This window comes from Typopeltis vanoorti, chromosome 4, assembly GCF_054136105.1.
Source record: "Typopeltis vanoorti isolate ZY-2024b chromosome 4, IOZ_Tvanoo_1.0, whole genome shotgun sequence".
NCBI lineage: Eukaryota > Metazoa > Arthropoda > Arachnida > Uropygi > Thelyphonidae > Typopeltis > Typopeltis vanoorti.
In genome coordinates, this window is record NC_143552.1 from 106,690,213 (window position 1) to 106,712,073 (window position 21,861).

Here is a 21,861-nt window from a genome sequence, read left to right on the forward strand (position 1 = left end):
ATCCAGTAAGGGGCGGAGAAAAGAAATTAAAGAAGGTGCCAGTAGGAGTCAAGGTATAAAAGGGTTAGAAACCCCCCCCCCCCCCCCCCGAGGCTTTTTTCCCAGATAGTTTCTTCACGAGCTCCTTCGTATAGGTTTTCATGCGGTTTTCCTGAGTGGCGGGGTTGGAGTTATATCTCCGTCCGAGACACAACAAGGGAACAAGTAGTGAGCAGGATTTCGATTCCGTATTTCCTATGGTAAGAAACGAGGAATGCCATTTAGCTAAAGGAAAGAAGGTATTATCTATGTGTTTCATCATCCAGTGACAACTACGAAGAAAGGAAATCTGTAAAGAAGTCGGTGTCCATGTGGTGAGTTTCACAGCCATCGTATAGATGATTCTAAAGTGTGTTCTTAATTCAAGTACGAAGAGTAAAGATCGCATAAACACAGTTTAATGCCAAAAGAACTTAGGAGTGACCGATTATAGGAGAGATCATACCAGGATAGTTCAATCGGAAAAAGGTAGAGGCCAATATAGAAAACTCAAGAGAAAAGGGTACTGTAAAAATCTCGTGTTAACTGAAAATCGTCTGTAATTTTAATCATTACTCTATTACTGAACTGTTGAAGAGACTAAGGAAATTTATAATTATAATGTAATTATTATTACATTATAATCAGTCATGTACTAGGACTTAAGTACATGACTGATTATAATGAAAGTATGCTTGTTAATATTAATATTATATAAGTAATTATGTGTCCTGAGATTTATGCATGTGTATTGTAACTTATAGGAAAGTTTTAAATGTCAAAATTATGTGTTAACACAGTGAAAGGATAATTTAATCTACATAGTTTTAGATAGTGAAATAGAGTGAGTTGATCACATATGTCCAGGTGCTACAGCATATAGCGTATTCTGACTAATATAGGGTTAACTAATGTGTTCATTAGATCTGGGATTATACATATGATTGTAATGAGTTGAATTTGTTATGGTGGCATGATCGCAATACCCATATAGGATCATAGCCAAATTACTTGTGATAAGCTAATGTTATTTTGTAAATGTTTTCTTAGTATTGAATTATATTAGAAATTGAATTGTACCATACTAATGAGTTTAATAAACTTTCGTTCATTGATAAAACAGTTGTCTGAAATTGCTGCCCAATGCACCACTTGAAAAACGTATGAACCTAATCACACGGGAAATTAATGTGTTAAGTTACGAGATAGAGGGTCACGACTATTTAATAGTTTCATGCTCAGATATATTTTTGTATTTTGATCCTTGTTTTTGAATTATATATCTTGAACTAAATGTCCTGAAAGACGCAGTATAATATAAATATTAGGGACACTAAGGGGAGAAATAGTATTTTTGGGTGATATCTCGTGCATAGATAATAGTTGAACATAGATAAGCAGAATTTCACTAGATAGAATAATAATCATAAATTGGGACACAACAATACTACAGGCTCTGTAGATGGAATATTAATTTTTACGAAACTGGGATAGGGTGGTTAGGGAGAAAGGGCACCATATTTAAGAATATTTATAGTTAACTATTTAGATATTCCTATTAACTATTCTACTATTTATAGTTAAAATAGGTTTTTCATCCCACAAAACAAGCAGACTAGCTATAGAATATGCATAACAAACAAACATAATAAGCAGCATCATATTCTTAGCTGCCATAAATTACAAACAATTCTAAGTATTTGTTCATTACCCAAGTAAATATTAATAGGAAGCACATGAAGAAAATAGAGACTGAATAAGTTGAAAGCTTTAACCAATTTTCTAAAGTTCTCATAGGATATACAGGAATATGCACTAGTTAGCTAGCTTCAACCTTTGTGTAAATATTTTAAAATATAAACAAAAAAAATTAATTTTTTACTCATAACGATCACTGACAATTATTTTTACAATGCAATAATGTTTGATTTCTTACCTCTTTTAGTGCAAGAACACCTACCAACCGACCAATTGCAGTAACATATGCATGGTTTAGTCCCAACATAGAAAACAAAGAATGAACCTGAAATGCAGAAACAGTAACTGAGGAAAAGAAATTGTCACTATAGTAATTTATAATCTAATATTTATTTCAAAAGAAAGCAATCAACATTAAATAACTAAATCATAAGAGAAACAACTGAAGTTTGCAAAATGACATGATACAGTGAAATACCAACACAGGCTTGAAAAGTTTCAGAATGCAAGTTTATGTCTTCATGGAGTATAAAATTAACACAGCAAATGTAAATTTAAACCTAGAACACTCAATAGGGAAAATCTCTCAAATTCTCACATTGTTTTATTTATTGATGGATATTATAAAGGAGGCTCTATGCCAATCACCTGGAATTCAACCTTCTGAATTATGTAGTGCAGCCACTATAAAACTTTTTATACTTCCATATTTGAGTGTTTCTGGTTGAACATCATCTACTCCAGCTACCTTTCTAATGCTTTTTTTTTTAACCTGTCTCCAGTACTAAGTACTTTAGATTTAGTTACTCCAAATGCTTCCATAGCTCAGCTGCCACTGGTATTTTGCAGAAATGGGGAGTGTGATGGATACTAATTCTGCTAAACAGCTTTGAAAATATCTGTAGAAGAGGACATAATGTAGAAATGGACCATCTGTAGATAGTGGATGGAGCCTGAGAGAGAGAGAGAGAGAGAGAGAGAAGGAGATGGGGGTTGTCAATTTAACTGAACTCTCCTTTTCAGACAGCAATAGGAATTTTTAAAAGATTTTTGCTGCAACACTCCAGATGCAAGAGTAGTATTCCAAGATTGGTATATTTGGGATTTGTAAGGATTTGTATAAGTAATGAACATCCTGAGTGAAAAAGAGTGACAAATTTTATGGAAAAACAAGGATGCTATAGAAGTAATATGTTTGTGCCAGAAAAGGCTAGGGGGGTAAGTGTTTAGTAAAAAAAAAAAAGTCTGGTTTTGACTGTTAAGCTGAGAATTATCAAAAGTAAAGGGACATAAACTCAGGTTTTTTTTGTTTGTTTTTTTCCAAGAAAAAAAGACAAATTTGTGTTTTAGAAGCACTGAAAGTAGCAGTTATCACTCACTCCACTGAAAGATGATATGGAGATCAGAGTTCAAGAACACTAATTGTAGATGTTTGCAGGGTGTCTTGTATGAGTAGGAAGAACAGAGGGCACTATAAGCAGAAACTGTGGATAGGATTTACAGTAAGTAAGGAAAGGTTGTTTATGTATGTGAGGAAGAGAGTGGTGAAATAACAGACCCCTGAAAAGAGACTTGTGGAATAACAGGTGTTATTCCACAAGTTGTGCTAAGGAGATCATCTATTGAGCACAAAGGATGGAACTATCAGAACCAGAAGCTTATTCGGTATTAAAGTTGATCAAGATTCTTCTGATATCATTCTGGTAGAAAGCTACAGGAGGCATGCAGTGTTCTAGGCAAAGATGATGTGATTTGCATTGATCATCTATGTCAGGGTTGTTCAAACTTAGGTAATCCAAGGGCTGCATTAAAAAAAAAAGATTTATATCCGAGGGCTGCATCACAATATGTATCTAATAATTTGGTGAGTAGCAGCGACACGACCTCGATAGCCGAACAAACGAACAACACTAATTGCGCACTCACGTTCCCCATGAGTGCCCGGAGAATGTGTGTTGGAACAAAACAGTATGAGAACGCTTCTTTGACACATCTAATATTTGAAAAACATGTGGGTATGTGGTGATGTAAAAACACCAAATAAAATTACCAACATCGAGATTATCGATTAGTGATAGAATTAAAATATCTAATATACATTTGATTCAAATTATTTTATTTATTCGCTCGTAAAAATCGAAACTCATAGGCAGGCTGCACAAAATAGTGCTTTGGACAGCCCTGATGTATGTAACTGTTGGATGAGAAAAATGATGCAGGAGATGAGCATTATCTTTAGGTAATGCTGCAATACTGCTATGTGGGTGAGAAAGAGGTAGGAGCACAAATGGGCAGAAATTGCAACCAACATGAGTTGGTTGCATGGGACCAGAAGATGGTAGAAAGAGTCAAATCTCTGTGTTTAGCCTTTCAAAAGAAAGCCATTGGTGTAGAAAGCAAGTTGTCTTGCTAGTGCTTTCAAAGTCAGATTTAGTCCTGTTAATAACTGTTTTGCAGGTGTGGAACTGCAAATGAAGTTTGTGTTTTAGTCTCAAGTCACTTACAATATGCTGGTTTAACTGCCCTAGCACATAAACTTTGTAGAAAACTATAGCTTGGATACTGAGCAGGAATTCTGAACAGTGTGAGGGAATGAAGTTTTCTATTCCAACACTGATAATTTCTGTAATACAGTACATGGAAGTGAAAAATGGAAACAGTAGTCTAACCATCAAAAGGAGAAGTAAACATCTCTAAGATCTTCCCATTTGGTACTGTAGTGCCAAAAGATGCGAGATTGTGAACATCTGAGGAGAGGGCATTCCTGATGAAACCTTTATGAGATTATGATATAAATTACCAAAGGAGAGATCACCTCACCAGTGTACCTGGAAGAAGAAGAACTGATTAAGAAAAGATCCAGAGCATAGTGGAGAGGACTGTTAGGTATTCTGGCTGGTAGGTGAACAATTTGCTTTAGGTCACTACTTAAAGCAAATACTTCTTCCCTGTTAGGATGGTCAGTGGAACTGGGTTGGTTCAAAAATTAAGTTAAGCAATGCAGTATCCACATATAAATAAAATTACAGCAAAGGTTACAGAAATACACAAGGGCAGTGGAATTGGGTAAAGTGAGCCAGTTGGAGTTGTGGACATTAAAGACACAAAGGAAGACAATTTCATGTTAGTTGGATTGCAGGAAATCAAGCTTCAAGAATAAGAAAGTCAAAGAGGTCAAAATTATTTTCAGAAACTGGAGGAGTAGTAGTAAAGACAGCAGATGAATGATGCATAATGAGGCAAAGAAATCTTAAGACACAGCTCATAGAGAGGAGATTCATCATTAGGCATCATCTGACAAGGAATATCAGACAGTATAGTTTACAGTTGGAGAGCCAGCCTGGTTGGCTGAGTGGTCAGTGCAACTGCTCTCCAACCACAGGCTCAAAGCCTGCTGTGGGCACGGATGTTTGTGATTAAATCTCAAATGTTATCTTATTTCAAGTTTATCAATAAAGATATCTTTATTGATAAACTCTGTGAACAACTCATTGTATTGATAAGAAACAAAATGGCCTATATCTTTAGGCAAGAGATGAATTTCATCACTGGGTGTGAGATCACTGCCCCACTTATTGGAGGCCTGAAGTGGCTTGAAAAAGTTCCATGTTTGGTCTCTAGAGTGGGGGTTTTCTGGACTATGTAAAAATCAATAAAATATATGAAAAAATATATAAAATTGATTAAATAGAAAAAAAAAAAAACTTAGTCCACCTATGATACAAAAGGTACTACAGGGTTTGCAAATTTTCAAAATTAACAAGCAACAAAGAAAAAAAAAGTTTTGAAGTGAATGTGGAAGATGTTTATGTTTGTAAGGTTTTTTGATTATTGGCATAGAGAATGAATTTCCCAAGTTTTGAGAGACCTTAGGTAGTATGTAATAGAGGGAGCACAAAGATCAGGGGTCTTTGATTCAATCATCTATTCAGAGGACATAAGTAGGGGCAAATCTTTCTCCAGTTGGTGAGAGTAACCACGAAGTGCTCACCTGGGTGGTGCCCAGTCATATGAAGCTTCTGTGAGGGATATATGTTGAATTATAAGGCTATTGATTATGAAAGGCTCAGGAGACAGCTGCAAGCTATCTCCTGAGTGTTTTCTAATCTCCATTTCATCTGCTTTCCTAATTTCATAATCATCTTTTCAAATGCTTTCCATCCAAGTCCTCATTCCATGAGAAATTGGATACTCAAGAACTATCTGGTAGAGGAAATGTGAATGCAATTCTAAAAGGTAGAAGATTAAATAAGATATATGTGAATGAAGAGAGGGAGGCAAGCAATCTGGAAGATGGCATTATGGGGAATAATACAAGATGAGAGGTAATAATCAGTAGTATGAGGAGTACAAAAAGAACAGGTGACTCACTTCATAAGGGTAGCAAAAGTACAGTATGAGCAGCAGTTAGCTAATAAGGTCAATCCTACAAAGTTCTTTCGATATATAGCCAGTAGCAAGGAAAAATGATTCTGGAAGGATGATAGCTTTTAATTTTTTCAAGAAATTACATATATCAGAATATTAATTAAAAATTTTAATCAATACCCTCCTATATTTCGGCAATGTTACATTGACATTTTCAGGGATCAAAAAACAATGATATGTGCATGCAGGCCCTAACACTAAGCAAATGAGGCTGAAGAAAGGCAACTGAAGTCGGTCCTAGAGTACTAAAGGCCCCCCCCCAGCTGGCTAAATTGGGTTATGTATGCCTTTGGGCTGATGTTCTTAGAATGCAAGCTTCACAAATTTGGGACAGTCTTATGAACCCAAATTTGTTGGGGTTTGGGAAGTTTTTCAGAGCTGAGGCTGATTCAAGGAATAATTTTTCATATTTGTACTTGCTGCGGAATAATAAAGTAACCTTCTTCCAGCGTATTCTGTAGTGGATCAGGCAAAGTCCTGCGTGGCTATATTGGTGTAACTGGATGTAGTCTTTGTGTTCAGATATTGGCTGTCCTACTATGGCCATAAGGAATGGTGATAGATTTAGAGTAATCTGTTATGAAGGGTGAGGTGGTGGTGGGGGGGGGGGATTGTGGCTAACTGGTTTTAATATTTTTTTTATTTTTGAGGGGGTTATATCCAATGGCTAAGAATATGTTAAGGATATGGTTAAGTTCAGTAGTTAGGGCATTGTTATCTGAACTGATTAATTTTGCCTTGTTATATAAAGTTTTTATAACCCCATATTGCTGGGATGGGGGGGGGATATGACTGCTGGTGAGTGTATCTACCTGTATGTGTAGGTTTTTCTGTAAACAGAGAAAGCCAGGGATCCATCACGCTGGTGTGTAATCAGAGTGTCTAGGAAAGGGAGCCTGTTGTTGTTGTTTTCCTTTTCCAAGTAAACTGGATCCTGGGGTGTTGATTGTTTAAGTGTGTTAAGAAATTGGTTTAGCAAGGATGATAGATAGTAACAGGTGAAAATGGAAGAATGATAACCACTGTGAATGAGGTAGTTCAGCGCTTCCCAAACTGTGGGCCGCAGCCCCCTTGGAGGGGGGGGCATGAAATAATGAAAACAAATTTAAAATATTTTAAGACAAAGTGTGCCATGTCAAATGCGTATGTAAAATGCTAAAAATTTAATATTTGCATTTGATTTTTTACTGTGTACATTTTGTACTGAATATAAATACAATAAATATTATAACAATATATGTCTGTATTATGATTTTTTTTTTCGATGGGGGCCATGAAATATTTTAATTTTTTCAAGGGGGCTTTACCCTTGGTACAAACCATAAGTTTGGGAAGCAGTGATGTAGTTGAAATATTAAATGAGCAATTCATAAAGATCTTTTATCCTCATGAATGAGAAATCATGCAGAACATGAGTGCAGTGGTAAGGATGGAGAAAGAGAGAATGATAGTGAGCGAGCAGAAGGTATATGGAGAAATTTAGTAATAATGATGTTAATAAGCCTGTAAGACTTGATGATACATCACTGCAAGTTTTCAGGAAATGTTATAAAGTGTTAACAAGAGCTTTAGCATACTATGTTAACATGATCCTTATGAATGGCCAAGGAGTTGCAAGAGGACAAAAAAAGGAGTTGCATGAGGACAAAATTGTTCTGCTTCATAAGGGAGGTGATAAGACTAAGACTTTGAATTATAGGCCACCTATATGTCTGGAGTTGTGGTTAAAGTGTTAGGACTAAGATTCGGAACTGGATCCTAACACTTTAGCCACAATGTGGATTTTCTGAAGTAGCATCTTTCAAACTGAAGGTCATGACCCATCAGTGGGTCGTAAATTCAGTTTACTGGGTTACAACCTGCATTTTGTAATAAGAAAGAAAATATCAGAGTGCATCTCACAGATTTACAACTTAAAACACCTTTTGTTCTGTACAATGTTCAAATCTAACTATAAACACGTATGGATGCCACACTTAAAAGAAACATTGATCATACCTATTAACACACCAAATAGGTGCACTAGTTGAAAAATTTGAAAAGATTTTATGATGATAAAAGATTTAATGAGTGATTTCCATATGTCACTTAATATAAAAGTCCTTGGTTTTTATTCAGTGATTTGCATGAATGTATGATTATAACTGATTCCTTTAGAAGTCTGGAGTAAAAAATTTATTCTAAATGTATTTCTTTATGTATTTATTCATGGCTGACCGACCAGAGCTTTTTTTTTTTTTTTTTTATATACTCAACATCTTCAACATATTCCTTCTTTTTCACTTCACATCCATGGCTTGTCTGTCCCATGTAGGCCAAACTATGAGTATTCTAAATACCTCTGGGCTTTTGTAGAATGGGGATTACTGTCCTTAGCAATGGCGGCCTGTGAAGTGGGGTGCTGCCTATATAAAATAATTTTTAAAAAATTATTTTTTTCCTAATTAGTAACCAATTTATTAATAAATAAATCTATAGATTTATTTATTAATCCTCACAAATAAATTTGAGAGGGTCTGAAGACCTTGAGTTAGTCTCCAAACCTACACAAAGGAAATATGAAGCTAGATATCAGCTGAAAGTTGTAGCATATTCCAAGGGATATAATATCTGCACTGCTGCATGAGAACATGGTAAGAGAATGGAGATTGAATAAAGACATTATCTCCAGGAACAAATATGCAGTGAGAAGGAGACAGTACTCAATAGATGGTTTAGAAAATGGATACATTGTATCAAGAAATAAAGCGTGTATTAGGGCGCTCTCGAGTATTGCAAATCCACTGCTTCATGGTGTGCAGACAATTTATGGAGACACAATTTAGTACTGAGACAAAAAAAAAAAAAAAGCACAAATTACCAGCAGATCTTGACTGCAAGATCGTTAAAAAAAAAAAAAAAAAAAAAATTGCAAGGTAATCACACACCTGTACAAAACAAAACAAACGAAAAAAACTATGAGTTAACCTAATATTATTAACTAAAACATGAAAAATTCACCTATCTCTCAGCTTTGATAACACAACCTCTATTTTAAACATTTATTTAAGCCAACAAACTTTATTTTAGAGTTTAGACTCAAATAGCATAACTTTATACCTTAATCAGAGTAGTCCTTTCAACCAACTGAAATGGAGCAGGATCAATATGACACTGACTGAAATCAACTGGCTGATTAAGTTGGTCCTCTTCCCAAGCCAATTGCTGAAACAGTAACATAATAATCTTCAAATTGTGATTACAGTTAGACAATTCAGCAGTCAAAGAGTAAATAATAAGACAGAGAGTAAATACTCTCTCTCAAACATAAGACATAAATTACTTAATGACATCAAAGTAAGGATTAATAAACCATGAAATAAAGTCTCACCTATTCTCCATTCAAAATTATGTTCTTTGCATCTACTTTTGGATAATAGGGATGCTGATCCCCTCTTCAAATTAACATAGCAAAGCTAATAAAACAGTAAGTTCTTTATTTGAGTCTAAAGTCTAAAGTTCTAAAGAGGGGGGAAAAAGTGCTAAACTATATTTCTGATAAGAAGAAATCTGTAATCAATCAATTACCTTAACATCACAGCACTTAGACTGCACAGTTTCATGAGACACAACAACATGGTATTTGTCATATGCTGTCTTTTAGTGCTAACAAAATTAGACCCAATTTCTCAAGTATTTAGCAGTTAAACCTTCAAGAAGTAAGCTGATTTCAATCGAATACCAGGTTCTCAATGATCTTCAGAAGAAAGGAATATTATGAAAGACAAAAAGTATTCAGGATAAAGTCACTGTCATCCCTGGGTGCTTTACAACAAAAACTGCTCATCTCAAAAATGCTTTATATATATATATACACATATATATATATATATATACATGCTTCTACTATGCATATTGCATAGAAGCATACTGCTAAAGTAATCACGGTAGCTCAGAGAATTACTTTGTTATTTAAGAACACCCACCAAGCAGAGATAAGTTATCATTTCTCTTTATAAAACTTTGATATGAACATAAATATATATGGATTACTCTGCTCAGGTCTAGTCACCTCGGTTTCTTGGAGATGTGGAAGTGGTGGAGAATATACACAGGTAAGTGGTCTGTGGAATGCTCCTTATGAGGACAGACTGAGTCTTTGTGGATTACAAAAGTAGGTTGATAGGCAAGAAAACACACACACACACACACACACATAAATATATATATGTTAAAGATGCCAAGCTATTTTAAACCTGGTTTTAGTCCATTTCCCAAGTAAGCAAACAGACAAATAAGTCAAGTTTGCACCTGCATGTAGTGCAAGTCTATATATATATATATGATGATGATGAGTTTGAGAGAAAAATTGTAGAATCAAGGGAAATCCTGCTGAACACTGTCCACTTAAACAACAATTTGAGTTATAACATCCCAGATAGCCATGCTGCAGTTATTCAATATTGGCGTTCACGTGAGCCTGCACACACACTTGCAATAAACAATGGCAACGCCTGTTAGAACAACTTGAAAAAATACGTTTTTTATGTATCAATTATGTGTGGCAATTTTTACCTGTAATTAATTTCCAGTTTGTTTATTACTATTCTTTTCCTTTATGAATACCTGAGAAAGGCTGTTATAAGCCAAAACTAGTAGTATTATTCTCATTAAAATCTTTATAAATTATCTCGGTTTCTGAAGTCATTAAATCTATATTAAAAAAATATATATATATATATATATATTACACACACACACATATATATATATATGTGTGTGTGTAATAAATTTTTTAACTTGGGGATATTGTTTCAGGCACAAACTTAATTGTTTGCATACTTAGGATTAGGAGTTAAAATAACCAAATTTATAAAATTACTTGGTTATCCTAATATACAATATCCCCAAGTTAAAAAATTTATTACATCTATATTCCTCCAGAGATTTTTATTAAAAATAAAAACACCTTGTTGCAACTTCTATAGGTAAAGGTGATAAGGCTCCGTATTACTAAAACCTTGGTATTTAGGGTCTAGCTACTCACTGAGGAGACCTCAAAAAAGGTTGAAACCGGTCTGGGTAGTGACTCCACCCATAATGCATTGCAGTATACATCTTCTAGTGAGATGTGCTTTACATCATGGGAAAATACTAAGAATAGTGATCAGAGCTTTACCCACCTTTACAATGAGTTGCCCTGGTGCTGCCATCTTTAGACTTGAACTTTGTTTCAGGCGCAAACTTAATTGTTTGCATACTTGGGATTAGGAGTTAAAATAACCAAGTTTATAAAATTACTTGGTTATCCTAATATAAAGCAACTTAGCAGACCACCTAAATAATTCAGAAATTTCTCTGTATAATACTTTATATCTTCCATATAAAGAAAAGAAACCTAAAATACAAAATTTATTTTCATCTAGGATAATACAGATTACTTATAATTTGAGCTATTTAGCTAATTTATAACAAACATATTGGCTACATTAATTACTACTTCTCATACAAAAGATTCTACACTTTTAAATCGATGATAGAAAACCACAAAAATGATCAAATCCAGTCATATTAAATGACTTTTGACATTATCTTTGTATCTCATGAAACACATACCATGTGTAAAAAAGGTGAGCAAAATACAGAGAAAGTAGATTAGCAGAAATTTAGATTTAACCCTTTATCCACATGTGAGGAAACATTTTCACGAGGTACTTCATGACTAAGCTACTATACAGAGGATAATGACTTCATATCAATTGCCTTAGTATCCCATAGTGCAATGCACACTTCCTTTGGACATGCATAATGCTAAGCATAAGGAGGACCACAACCCAGATGCAGAAGACACACCAAGGTTGAATTAATGCAGAAGGCATCTTATTATTAGAATACTTGGTGAAAAGCTGTAAATCTATAACTTGTAAATCAAAACAATATCTGCTAAGGTGTAAGCTAAATCAGCCTGTTCCAAAATGGAAGACAATAAAAGTCAGCCATCAAGCTATTGTCACACTGCCATCACCTCAATACCCTCCCCCCCCCCCCCCCCAAAAAAAAAAGTAATGGAGGTTATCAACAAAGCAGTTTCTTCACTACTTAGAGTCCCATCATTTAATTAGGAATTATTATTATATTGTTAATCTCCATGAAGTCAACAGACTCATCATTGGAGGCCCACTAACGAGCAACAAGTTATCATAATGAGCTTTTAAGTTATTTACACTTCCTGCATTCACAATGCACCTGCCAATGAATTTCACTAACAACTCTCTTACGCACGTAAAAAAATCTACTCCTCGAACTCTTCTTCACCACATCTCTATACAACTTTCAGGGATAACCTTTCATTCTTCCCATATTAACATCCACTCTTTTTATAATTTCTTCTGTATTAATCGGACAGAATCACTTAACTAACATGAAGGTCTCTATCATATCTCCTCTTTTCCCCGTAATATGTAATCCCCATATTACAGAATTTTCCCTATAATCCTGTAATCCACATTCCCTCAAACATTGGTTAACAATAACCAACACAATCCTGATACCACTTTGGTCATTTGTTTTTGGCCCTCTCTAGTGTTTCTACACTACAATGCAAACTAGGTGACCAAATCTGAGCACAATAGTCTATATATGGTCTGACCAATGCCTTATATAGAGGCAACACAACCACCTTAGCAGCAATGTGATGTGCAGTCTTTGCAACACTTGCAATATGCCATTGGACACTCAGTCCACTCCAAGGTCCTGGATCTCATCCACTTCCCAAAATACAGCTTAACCAACACAGTACGTAGCCTTATATCTCTAATCCCTAAGTGTAACACCTTGCATTTATTAATATTAAAACTACAATCCCATTTGTCATTTGCCTCCCCCCCCCCCCCAAAATCTCATTTGTCCAAGCTATAAGTCTATTCAAATCTTTCTGTAGAGAATTAACATCAGCACTACTCCTGATAATTCTACCTAACTTTGCATCATCGGCAAAGATTTGAAGATCCCCAGTCAATCCACATGAAATATCATTAACAAATAAATTAAACAGCAGGAGCCCAAGGGCAGAACCCTGAGGCATGCCACTAATTCACCATCTTTTTCTGAGACACTGAATATAATACACAACTTGCTGGTATCTTTCAGAAAGCCAATCTTCAATCTACCTAACCAACATGCTATTTAATCCAATCTTCTACAACTTATACACTATTCTGTCATGTGGTAATCTATCAAATGCCTTTGCAAAGTTCAAAAAAAAAAAAATCACTGTACATGAATCTCCCTTATCCAACACATTCATCACCTTATCATAAAACCTAAGCAGACTGCTAAAATAAAACCTGCCCTTCACAAACCAATGTTGACCATCATAGAGAATCTTATGTTCATCAAATCCTGTATTCTATTTCTAACCAATTATTCAAACACTTTGATCGCCACTGCAGATATACAGACTGGTCTATAATTGGAAACTTCTGTTCTCAAACTATGCTTGTGGAAAAGCATCATTTTGTCTTCTTTCCACTCCAATCCTTATGAATACAGATTCTGCCATTTTGTTCCAGAGCAAATCTGATCACTAATCTTTCCTCTTCAGACAGAGGACTGGAAAGATATGGAGAAACTCAATTCTTGATATTTTCAAGCCATCTGATTCAGTCTGGCACTGACAGCTTGATAAGAAGACTATCTTATGAGCTCCATCTTATCTCTCTGTGAGTGGATTGAGTTTAAACTCTGGTTCTTCACTGTGTATTATGGCAGATAGTTCTCTCTCTTTCACCTGATTTTCCCCATCAATGTTAGAGTACACCAAGGCTCTGCTTTTGCCTAACTCTTTCTTCTATACATCAATGATCTTATCTCACTAACATCCAATCATATTCATAGCTTTTCTGATGACAGTACACTCCACTCCTCTTTTTCATTTGAGAAACCAAGTGGTGTTCAGAAGATACATTTTCTATGGTTATGCCTTGAACTCCTATCTTCCAGCAGTTCTCAAGTGGGATGAAGATAATTTTGTGGGTATTAATGCTGCCAAAACACAACTCCTGTCTCATTTCCTGAAATGAAATACCATGCTTGGCTCTTAACTTTTCCATTCCGAAACCAAGATCAGTTTTACTCTGCTTGTGAGTTTTTTCCCACTTGGTTAGACTATAAATTATATACTTAGGTATATAATTTATATATTATATACCTAATTTAGTATATAATTTTTATAAATTATACTAGAGTTGCCCTGGTCCTGAAGATACTTCAGGCATAAACTTTATTTGCTGACACTTGGATTAAACTAAATATATAATTTATAGTCTAACCAAGTTAAAAAAAACTTTCAACATCTTTTTCTAAATCCAGAGTAATTTAATAATAAGGTGTGACACTTTTGGCAACTGGCAAACTTAGTTTAATCCTTTATTATTACTATTACTATTATTACGGGCAACTCCAGGGAGTCATTAGACTCATCGAGGGAGGCCCCAAATCATATTCATCACAACTATTTGACATTCATACAGTATCTATCATACCTCGCCTTAAACTCATTCACTGTCACAGCATCCACCACAGACTCAGGGAGCGCATTCCACTCATTCACTACTCTAAAAGTAAAGAACCCAGCTCTAACACCTTTACTAACCACACTTTTGCCCAGTTTCCATGGATGTCCCCTAGTCCTCCCACAACCAGCCCTGTTCTCAAAAATATCTTCTGAATTAATTTTATAGAAACCCTTCAGTAATTTGTTGAATGTCTCAATCATATCTCCCTTCCTCCGCCTATTAACCAATTTTTGCAACCCACAAATCCTCAACCTGTTCTCATACGGTTCATTCCACAGACCTGCTATCATCTTGGTCACTCGCCTCTGGATCCTCTCCACCTCCTCCCTATCAAGAAGAAACCTAGGTGACCAAATCTGAGCACAGTAGTCTAGATGGGGTCTTATCAAGGCTCGATAGAGAGGAACAATAACCTGCTTGTCTCTGCTTGTCAACGTATTCTTCAGCAACCAAGTGATTTGATGAGCTGTTTTGGTCACTTTTGCAATGTGTCCCCTAAATTTCAATTCCTTATCTACCAACACTCCTAAATCTCGTGCCTCATCAATTTCCTGGAGCAGGGTTATACCAATGCAGTAAACTGCCGCCAATCTTTTCACCCCAAAATGCATAACCTTACATTTTGCCACATTAAACTGACATCCATTCTCCTTTGCCCAGACCTCCAATCTGTCCAAATCATCCTGCAAAATTTTGACGTCATCTGCATTCACTATTGCCCTACCCAACTTCGCATCATCCGCAAACAAATGAACTGTTCCTCTCAGATCATTTCCTATATCATTTATGAACAAATTAAACAGCAGTGGTCCAAGAACAGATCCTTGTGGCACACCACTAGTCACAGGCCGTCTTGTGGACTCTACTCCCGAGTAAACCACTCTCTTATATCTCTCCGTCAACCACCCTCCTATCCATCTCACCAACCCTATGTCCATTCCCATATGCTGCAATTTACTGATTAGAATTCCATGTGGAATCCTGTCAAAGGCCTTGGCAAGGTCCAGTAGAATCACCGTAAACCCATTACCCTTATCCAGTTCAGCCGTCACTGTGTTATAATACGTGAGCAAGTTACTGAGGCATGACCTACCCTTCACAAAACCATGCTGTCCCCGATACAGTATCCCATTTTCTTCTATCCAATCTTGTATTTTCCTCTTGACTATTTTCTCTAAGACCTTGACAATGATTCCTGATATGCTAATCGGTCGGTAATTTACAACAGCAGTCTTGGAACCACCTTTATGCAGTGGAACTATTTTCCCCTCTTTCCACCTGCTCGGGACTAACCCAGAGCCGAGACTCAAATTAAACAAAATGGTCAAGGGTACTGACAATTCTTTAGCTGCTTCTTGTACAACACGAGCTGGTATACCATCCAATCCCACAGATGTATTGACATTGAGGTTATGCAATAGACTACTCACCTCCACTTCATTAACCACAATTCCCGTATAATCTACTGGGTTATTCGTTTCTGCAATGTCACCACCTGGATGATATACTTTTGCAAAGTGCTCACTCAGTAACTCAACTATCTCAACTGATTCAGTTACCTCCCTACCATCGGCATTCTTTAAAATCAATCTGCCATGTACATTTTTCCTTTTACTTGCAACATATCTAAAAAACTGTTTAGGATTCTCTTTAGCCTGCATGGCCAACGTTCTTTCGTAATCCTTTTTTGCTTTTCTTACCACACTCGTCACCCTTCTGGCCTGCGCTTTATACCGTTCATGTGCCTGCCGGTCACCCTTCTCCTTAAATTCCCTCCATAGTTGTTTCTTGTTTTGCAACTCAAGCTTAATGGTGTTATTCATCCATTTAACTCCTACTTGATTTATTATTCGGACTCTAGGTATACAGTCAGCCATTGCTTCATGCAAGCACTTCTTAACTACCTCCCATGCACTATCAACTTCTAGTCCTTGCAGTTGTACATGCCATGGCACTGAACCAATCAAACTCCTAAGCTTGTCATACTTTCCAGCCCGATAATTCCACATGTACCCTGTCTTAATTGAAAATTCTACACCTTTAGCCACCTCCCAAGTTAAGACCCTATGATCACTCTCACCGATTGGTGGCAATGTGGTCATATTTGTTACAGCCAAATCCTCAGATGTAATTACTAGGTCAAGCACTCTCTGACCCCTAGTATTTTCCATTACATGCTGTCGCAGATAGTTATCCCTTAATAACCGCATAAAATCCAGTTCCTTCCTCCCGTTTGTCCTCTCCTCACTCCAATCAATGCGACCATAGTTGAAATCTCCCATAATAATCACCCTCCTTCCACCCATTTTTTCTATTTGCTTGTGCATACTGTCACCACCATCTTTTCCATCACCTGGTCTATAGCAGCACCCAATTGTATATTTAGTTCTGCTAGCCACAATCTCACACCAAATGGCCTCAAATGTGCTCTTTTCTCTATCCTGCAATTCAACTTCTATTCTCCTTGGCTGGAGCTCATCAGCTATCATCAACAATACTCCTCCCCCCATTTTATTCTCCCTGTCATTCCTGAACACACTATACTCATCACATTCAATCCCACTAGTTATATCATCTACAGTCAGCCATGTTTCACTAATACCTATAACCTGTGGTCTGGAAGTGCCAACCACGGCCAAAAACTCTTCCTTCTTGTTCCTAATACTCCTAGTATTAGTGTACATGAATTTAAGACCCCAATTAGCCCCAACCCTACCTTGATGCCTTATATTAACTATCCCACTCTGATTTGTTGTCCTTATTTGCTCTGGCATATTATATTCGTTCTTACATTCAACTGCCTCCATAAGGACTGTATCTCTACTCCCCCCCCCCCCCCCTAACAAATCTAGGTTCCCTGAATTTGCACATCCACTACATTCAGCAACACTTTCTCAAGTCTTCTTACACCGTAACCATTCAAATGCAAGCCATCCATCTTATATAGATCCTTTCGCCCATCAAACTCACTCCACACATCCACAAATTCCACACCACTCGTCATACATAACCCACGCATAAAGTCATTTGCAATTATAGCCCTCCTTTTAAACATTTCACTGTCATACCGTGGCAAAAGACTAATCATTCTAACTCTCTCACTCTTTTCTTTTGCTACCTCAAACAATTCATTCAGGTCTTCTATCATTTCCATTTTATCTCCTTTCAAATCATTCGTACCTGCCACAACAATCATTTCTTTCACCCTTTCCTTTTGCTCTCTAATAGACGCAGTTACGTCCTTTATGGTGGCACCAGGTTGGTACGATTTTGTCAAATCCTCTACTAATACACCTCGTATTAACGAGTCTCCATACAGTACTCTATCCTTCATTTTGTTCATGTTCACATTCATACGCCTATTTTTCCTGTCATACCTTTTATTATTGGTTGGTTCATTCAGTCTACTTTTGTTCATGCACTCTAGCTGCTGTTTTGCTCTTTCTATCGCATTATTCAACAACGCGATCTCACTCAATGCATCTATCTCATCTTTTTTGTTCTCTGAGAAACCATTTATACTATCATTCACACTTTCTACATTCACACTCTCACAATTTTCATGTACAACCTTGCCGTTCCTTGTCATATCCCTATTTCCTTCATTCTGAAGGTTGACAAAAATATCACACTCACGATCCGAAATACACTTCAATTCTGCATTCTCCCTACATTTTCTACACACATTCAATCCTTTATTATCATCTAACCACACTCCGACCGCACTCCGCAAAGCGTACATTTCACAGCTAGTACACTGACTCATTTCTTTTATGCTACCGTTCTTTGATAACGATGGCGAACCTTCATTACTGGCGCCATTTTCCTTCGCACAGTGCCATACTTATCTGTAACGTGTTTTGTCAAATTATACGTTAATCCAAGTGTATCCAAGTGTAAGCAAACAAAGTTTGCGCCTGAAGTATCTTCAGGACTGAGGCAACTCGTGGCAAAGGTGGACTGAGTTCACATCACTTTCCTTGGTATCCCATAATGCAAAGCACATCTCCTTGCGAACATGTATGATGCTATGCATTATGGGAAGGATCACTACCCAGACCGGTTTTGACCTTTATTGAGGTGTCTTCAGTGGGAGCCAGAGGTAATACCAAGCACATCTCCACAAGAAAATGTGCTTTGCATTATGGGATACTAAGGAAAGTGATGTGAATTCAGTCCACCTTTGCCAAGAATTGCCCCAGTCCTGAAGATACTTCAGGCTCAAACTTTGTTTGCTTACACTTGGATAAAGGATTAAACTAAATATATAATTTATAGTCTAACCAAGTGAAAAAAAATTTCCAACATCTTTCTCTAATCCAGAGTAATTTAATAATAAGGTGTGACAATTTTTGGCAACTGGCATATAGAAATATGACTTCTGCATTGCTTCAACCTTGGTATCACCTCTGGGTCTGACTCCCACTGAAGAGACCTCAATAAAGGTCTCTTCAGTGGTCTGGGTAGTGACCCTTTCCATAATGCATAGCATTATACATGTCTGCAAGGAGATGTGCATTGCATTATGGGATATTAAGGAAACTGACGTGAACTCAGTCCACCTTTGCTACGAGTTGCCCCAGTCCTGAAGATACTTCAGGTGCAATCTTTGTTTGCTTACACTTGGATAAAGGATTAAACTAAATATATAATTTATCCTCTGCTTGGGGTGACTCTCACATTAGCCTAACCTAGCATAAATATATTACATTAATAGTCTTTTCAGTCTCAAAAAAAAGGATGTGAAGAAAGAGAGAGGGGAGAGACTATGTATTATTATTACTATACAGGTATCTCCATGGAGCCAGAAGACTCATCCTGGGAGATCCATTATTCACACAATACTTATCATACCTCTCCTTAAACTCATTCATTGATGAAGCACCCACAATCACCTTTGACAACCCATTCACCACCCTCCAGGCAAAACATCTAGTCCTAACACATTTGCTAACCACACTCTTACACAACCTCCACTGGTGATCCCTTGTTTTCTCTCTTCTATCATGTAATGAAAAAAAGTCTTCAGCGTCAAACCTAGAAAACGCCTTTAATAACTTAAATGCTTCTATCATGTCTTCTCTTTTTTGCTTATCAGCTAATTTTTGAAGCCTACAGAACATCAATCTATTCTAACAGGGAGCATTCCACAGACCTGCCACAATCTCTGACATCAGATTAAAAACTTATGGGGTCAGTATACAGTGTCTTACTCAGTGATGGCAAAAGTAGATAGAGAATGATGGAGGATTAATTCATGTAAAAGCCATTGTTAAATAAATATTCTTTGAAGAAATAAATAGGAGACATTACTTTCCTACTACCTAATTTATTAATAAAAATAAACTCATTGCAGAATCCTCACACCACACAAAGCTCTGAACTAAAATTACTCACTACACTCTCGGGCAATACACTCAGTAAACACTCAAAATACAAAACAACGATCCTCACCCTCCTGCTCGCACACTCCTTTCAGGGCTACCTCTTGTTCTGATGTCTCTGTTTACTGTGTGAAAAATCTCTTCCAAATTGACCTATAAAAACCTCATCAACTTATATGTCTGAGTCATATCATGCTTCATCTTCCTATCCACTAGGCTCTGCATAAATCTGTCCTCACACCCAACATTCCAGAAACATAGTACCAAAGCTCCTTAGGTAACCTTACCTGGAATCTTTCCAATTTTTCATCTCCCTTGAAAAACTGCTGTTCAACTCTGTACACCTTAATCCATATATGGTATGTAAAGGTTCTATGCAACAGAACCATAACCCCTTCACTCCTATATGTTAATGTTCTCCTAATCATTACCATAATGCATTGTGAAATCCTCACAATTACAGATATGTGATCCTTAAATTTCAGATCTTTGTTCATTATCACCCCCCCCCCCAGATTCTTTATTTGCTTATTCTACAACTCATAGAACTGTTATTCTATGAACTGTAAACTATTTTCTTGTAGAGCCGCAATTGTTCCACTCTTCACAGCTCTCCCTAACTTTGCATTATCTACTACATCAGTTTATAGGATGAGTCTTCTATGAACAAATCTTTACCACATGGCTCTATCTCTATCACCTCTCTCTCTAAAGCTTGATAATTGTGACCTCTTTCCTTCAAAGACCATAGCCAAATTCTCTTTTGGTCTCCCTCTTGATTCTTCCTCCAATGATTCCTTTTAAGGTTATTGGTAATCTCTGAGAAGGCCTTCTGTGGAGGTGTCCAAATTATCTTAATTATTGTTTAAGAATTATACTTGTGATATCTTCTCTGTGGTTTAGTTTAATATTGCAGCTTTGCTTAGTGAAACCCTGAAATGTCCAAAAAATGTCTAGATTCTAGAGAGAATTCCCAGTTTACTTTTTCCCAATATCTTCCTGGAGTAATGCTTTCAAAATTTACATATCATATAAATCCAACATTTCTTCTTTTCGAGAATAGAGCTTTAAAACAGTTATTCTGCAGATCAGCCACTGCTAGATAGTATACCATCTAACAGTGACAGAAGATTAGCTGACATGGAAGTCTGCTTTAGGAGACTAAAATCTTACTGCTGGTAGCAGTAAGATTCTGCCAGATATACTTGGAAAGCATCCAAAACAGTGGTATGTAAGTGGTACAAGAACACAATCTAAAGAGCTGGTTAAAATTCTCCATGTGTACAGCTTAAAGAATCCATTACTGTATATTCCATATCATTTCCAATTTCAACTCAACTGAAAATAACAACCATAAAAAGTCAAGCAAACAGAAAGAGATTACATGCAGATAAAGGCAAAACTCCCAAAGTCTTCCATTCCAGATTCTTCACAAATATTATTATTATTATTACACCCTCCATGGAGTCGGCAGACTCAAAGTGGGAGGTTCGTCATCATCATCATCATGCTTGTCAAGATTTAGGCCTTGGTGGCCTGTTCCGGCCTTAGAAATCATCACTGAATCTCTTAAGAGGCCATCCTGGTTTTTCTTTTTCCTAGTGGTTTGTAATTTAAGGCTTGTTTTGGTAGTCTTTCAATGTGTTCCATCCATTTATGTTTATATATTTTTAAATTTTTCTATTACTGATTCCTGGTTTAATTCTTTCATAATTTCTTAATTTCTTTTGTGAGGTTCATTCAACTGATAAAATATTTATCATATAGAATCTTAAAAT

General features: G+C 36.4%; 1 protein-coding gene across 1 annotated transcript in view; it reads right to left on the reverse strand.

Moving 5' to 3' along the window:
• Nucleotides 1-1,837: 1,837 nt before the first annotated feature.
• ClC-a (chloride channel protein 2) overlaps nt 1,838-21,861 on the reverse strand; it is a 388,967-nt gene continuing 368,943 nt past the window's right edge. The window contains exons 23-25 of the mRNA XM_090392133.1: nt 9,244-9,348; nt 1,955-2,041; nt 1,838-1,852 (exon numbers count right to left, since the gene is read on the reverse strand). Coding sequence (XP_090248259.1) covers nt 1,838-1,852; nt 1,955-2,041; nt 9,244-9,348 — 207 coding nt within the window. The remainder of the gene's footprint in view (nt 1,853-1,954; nt 2,042-9,243; nt 9,349-21,861) is intronic.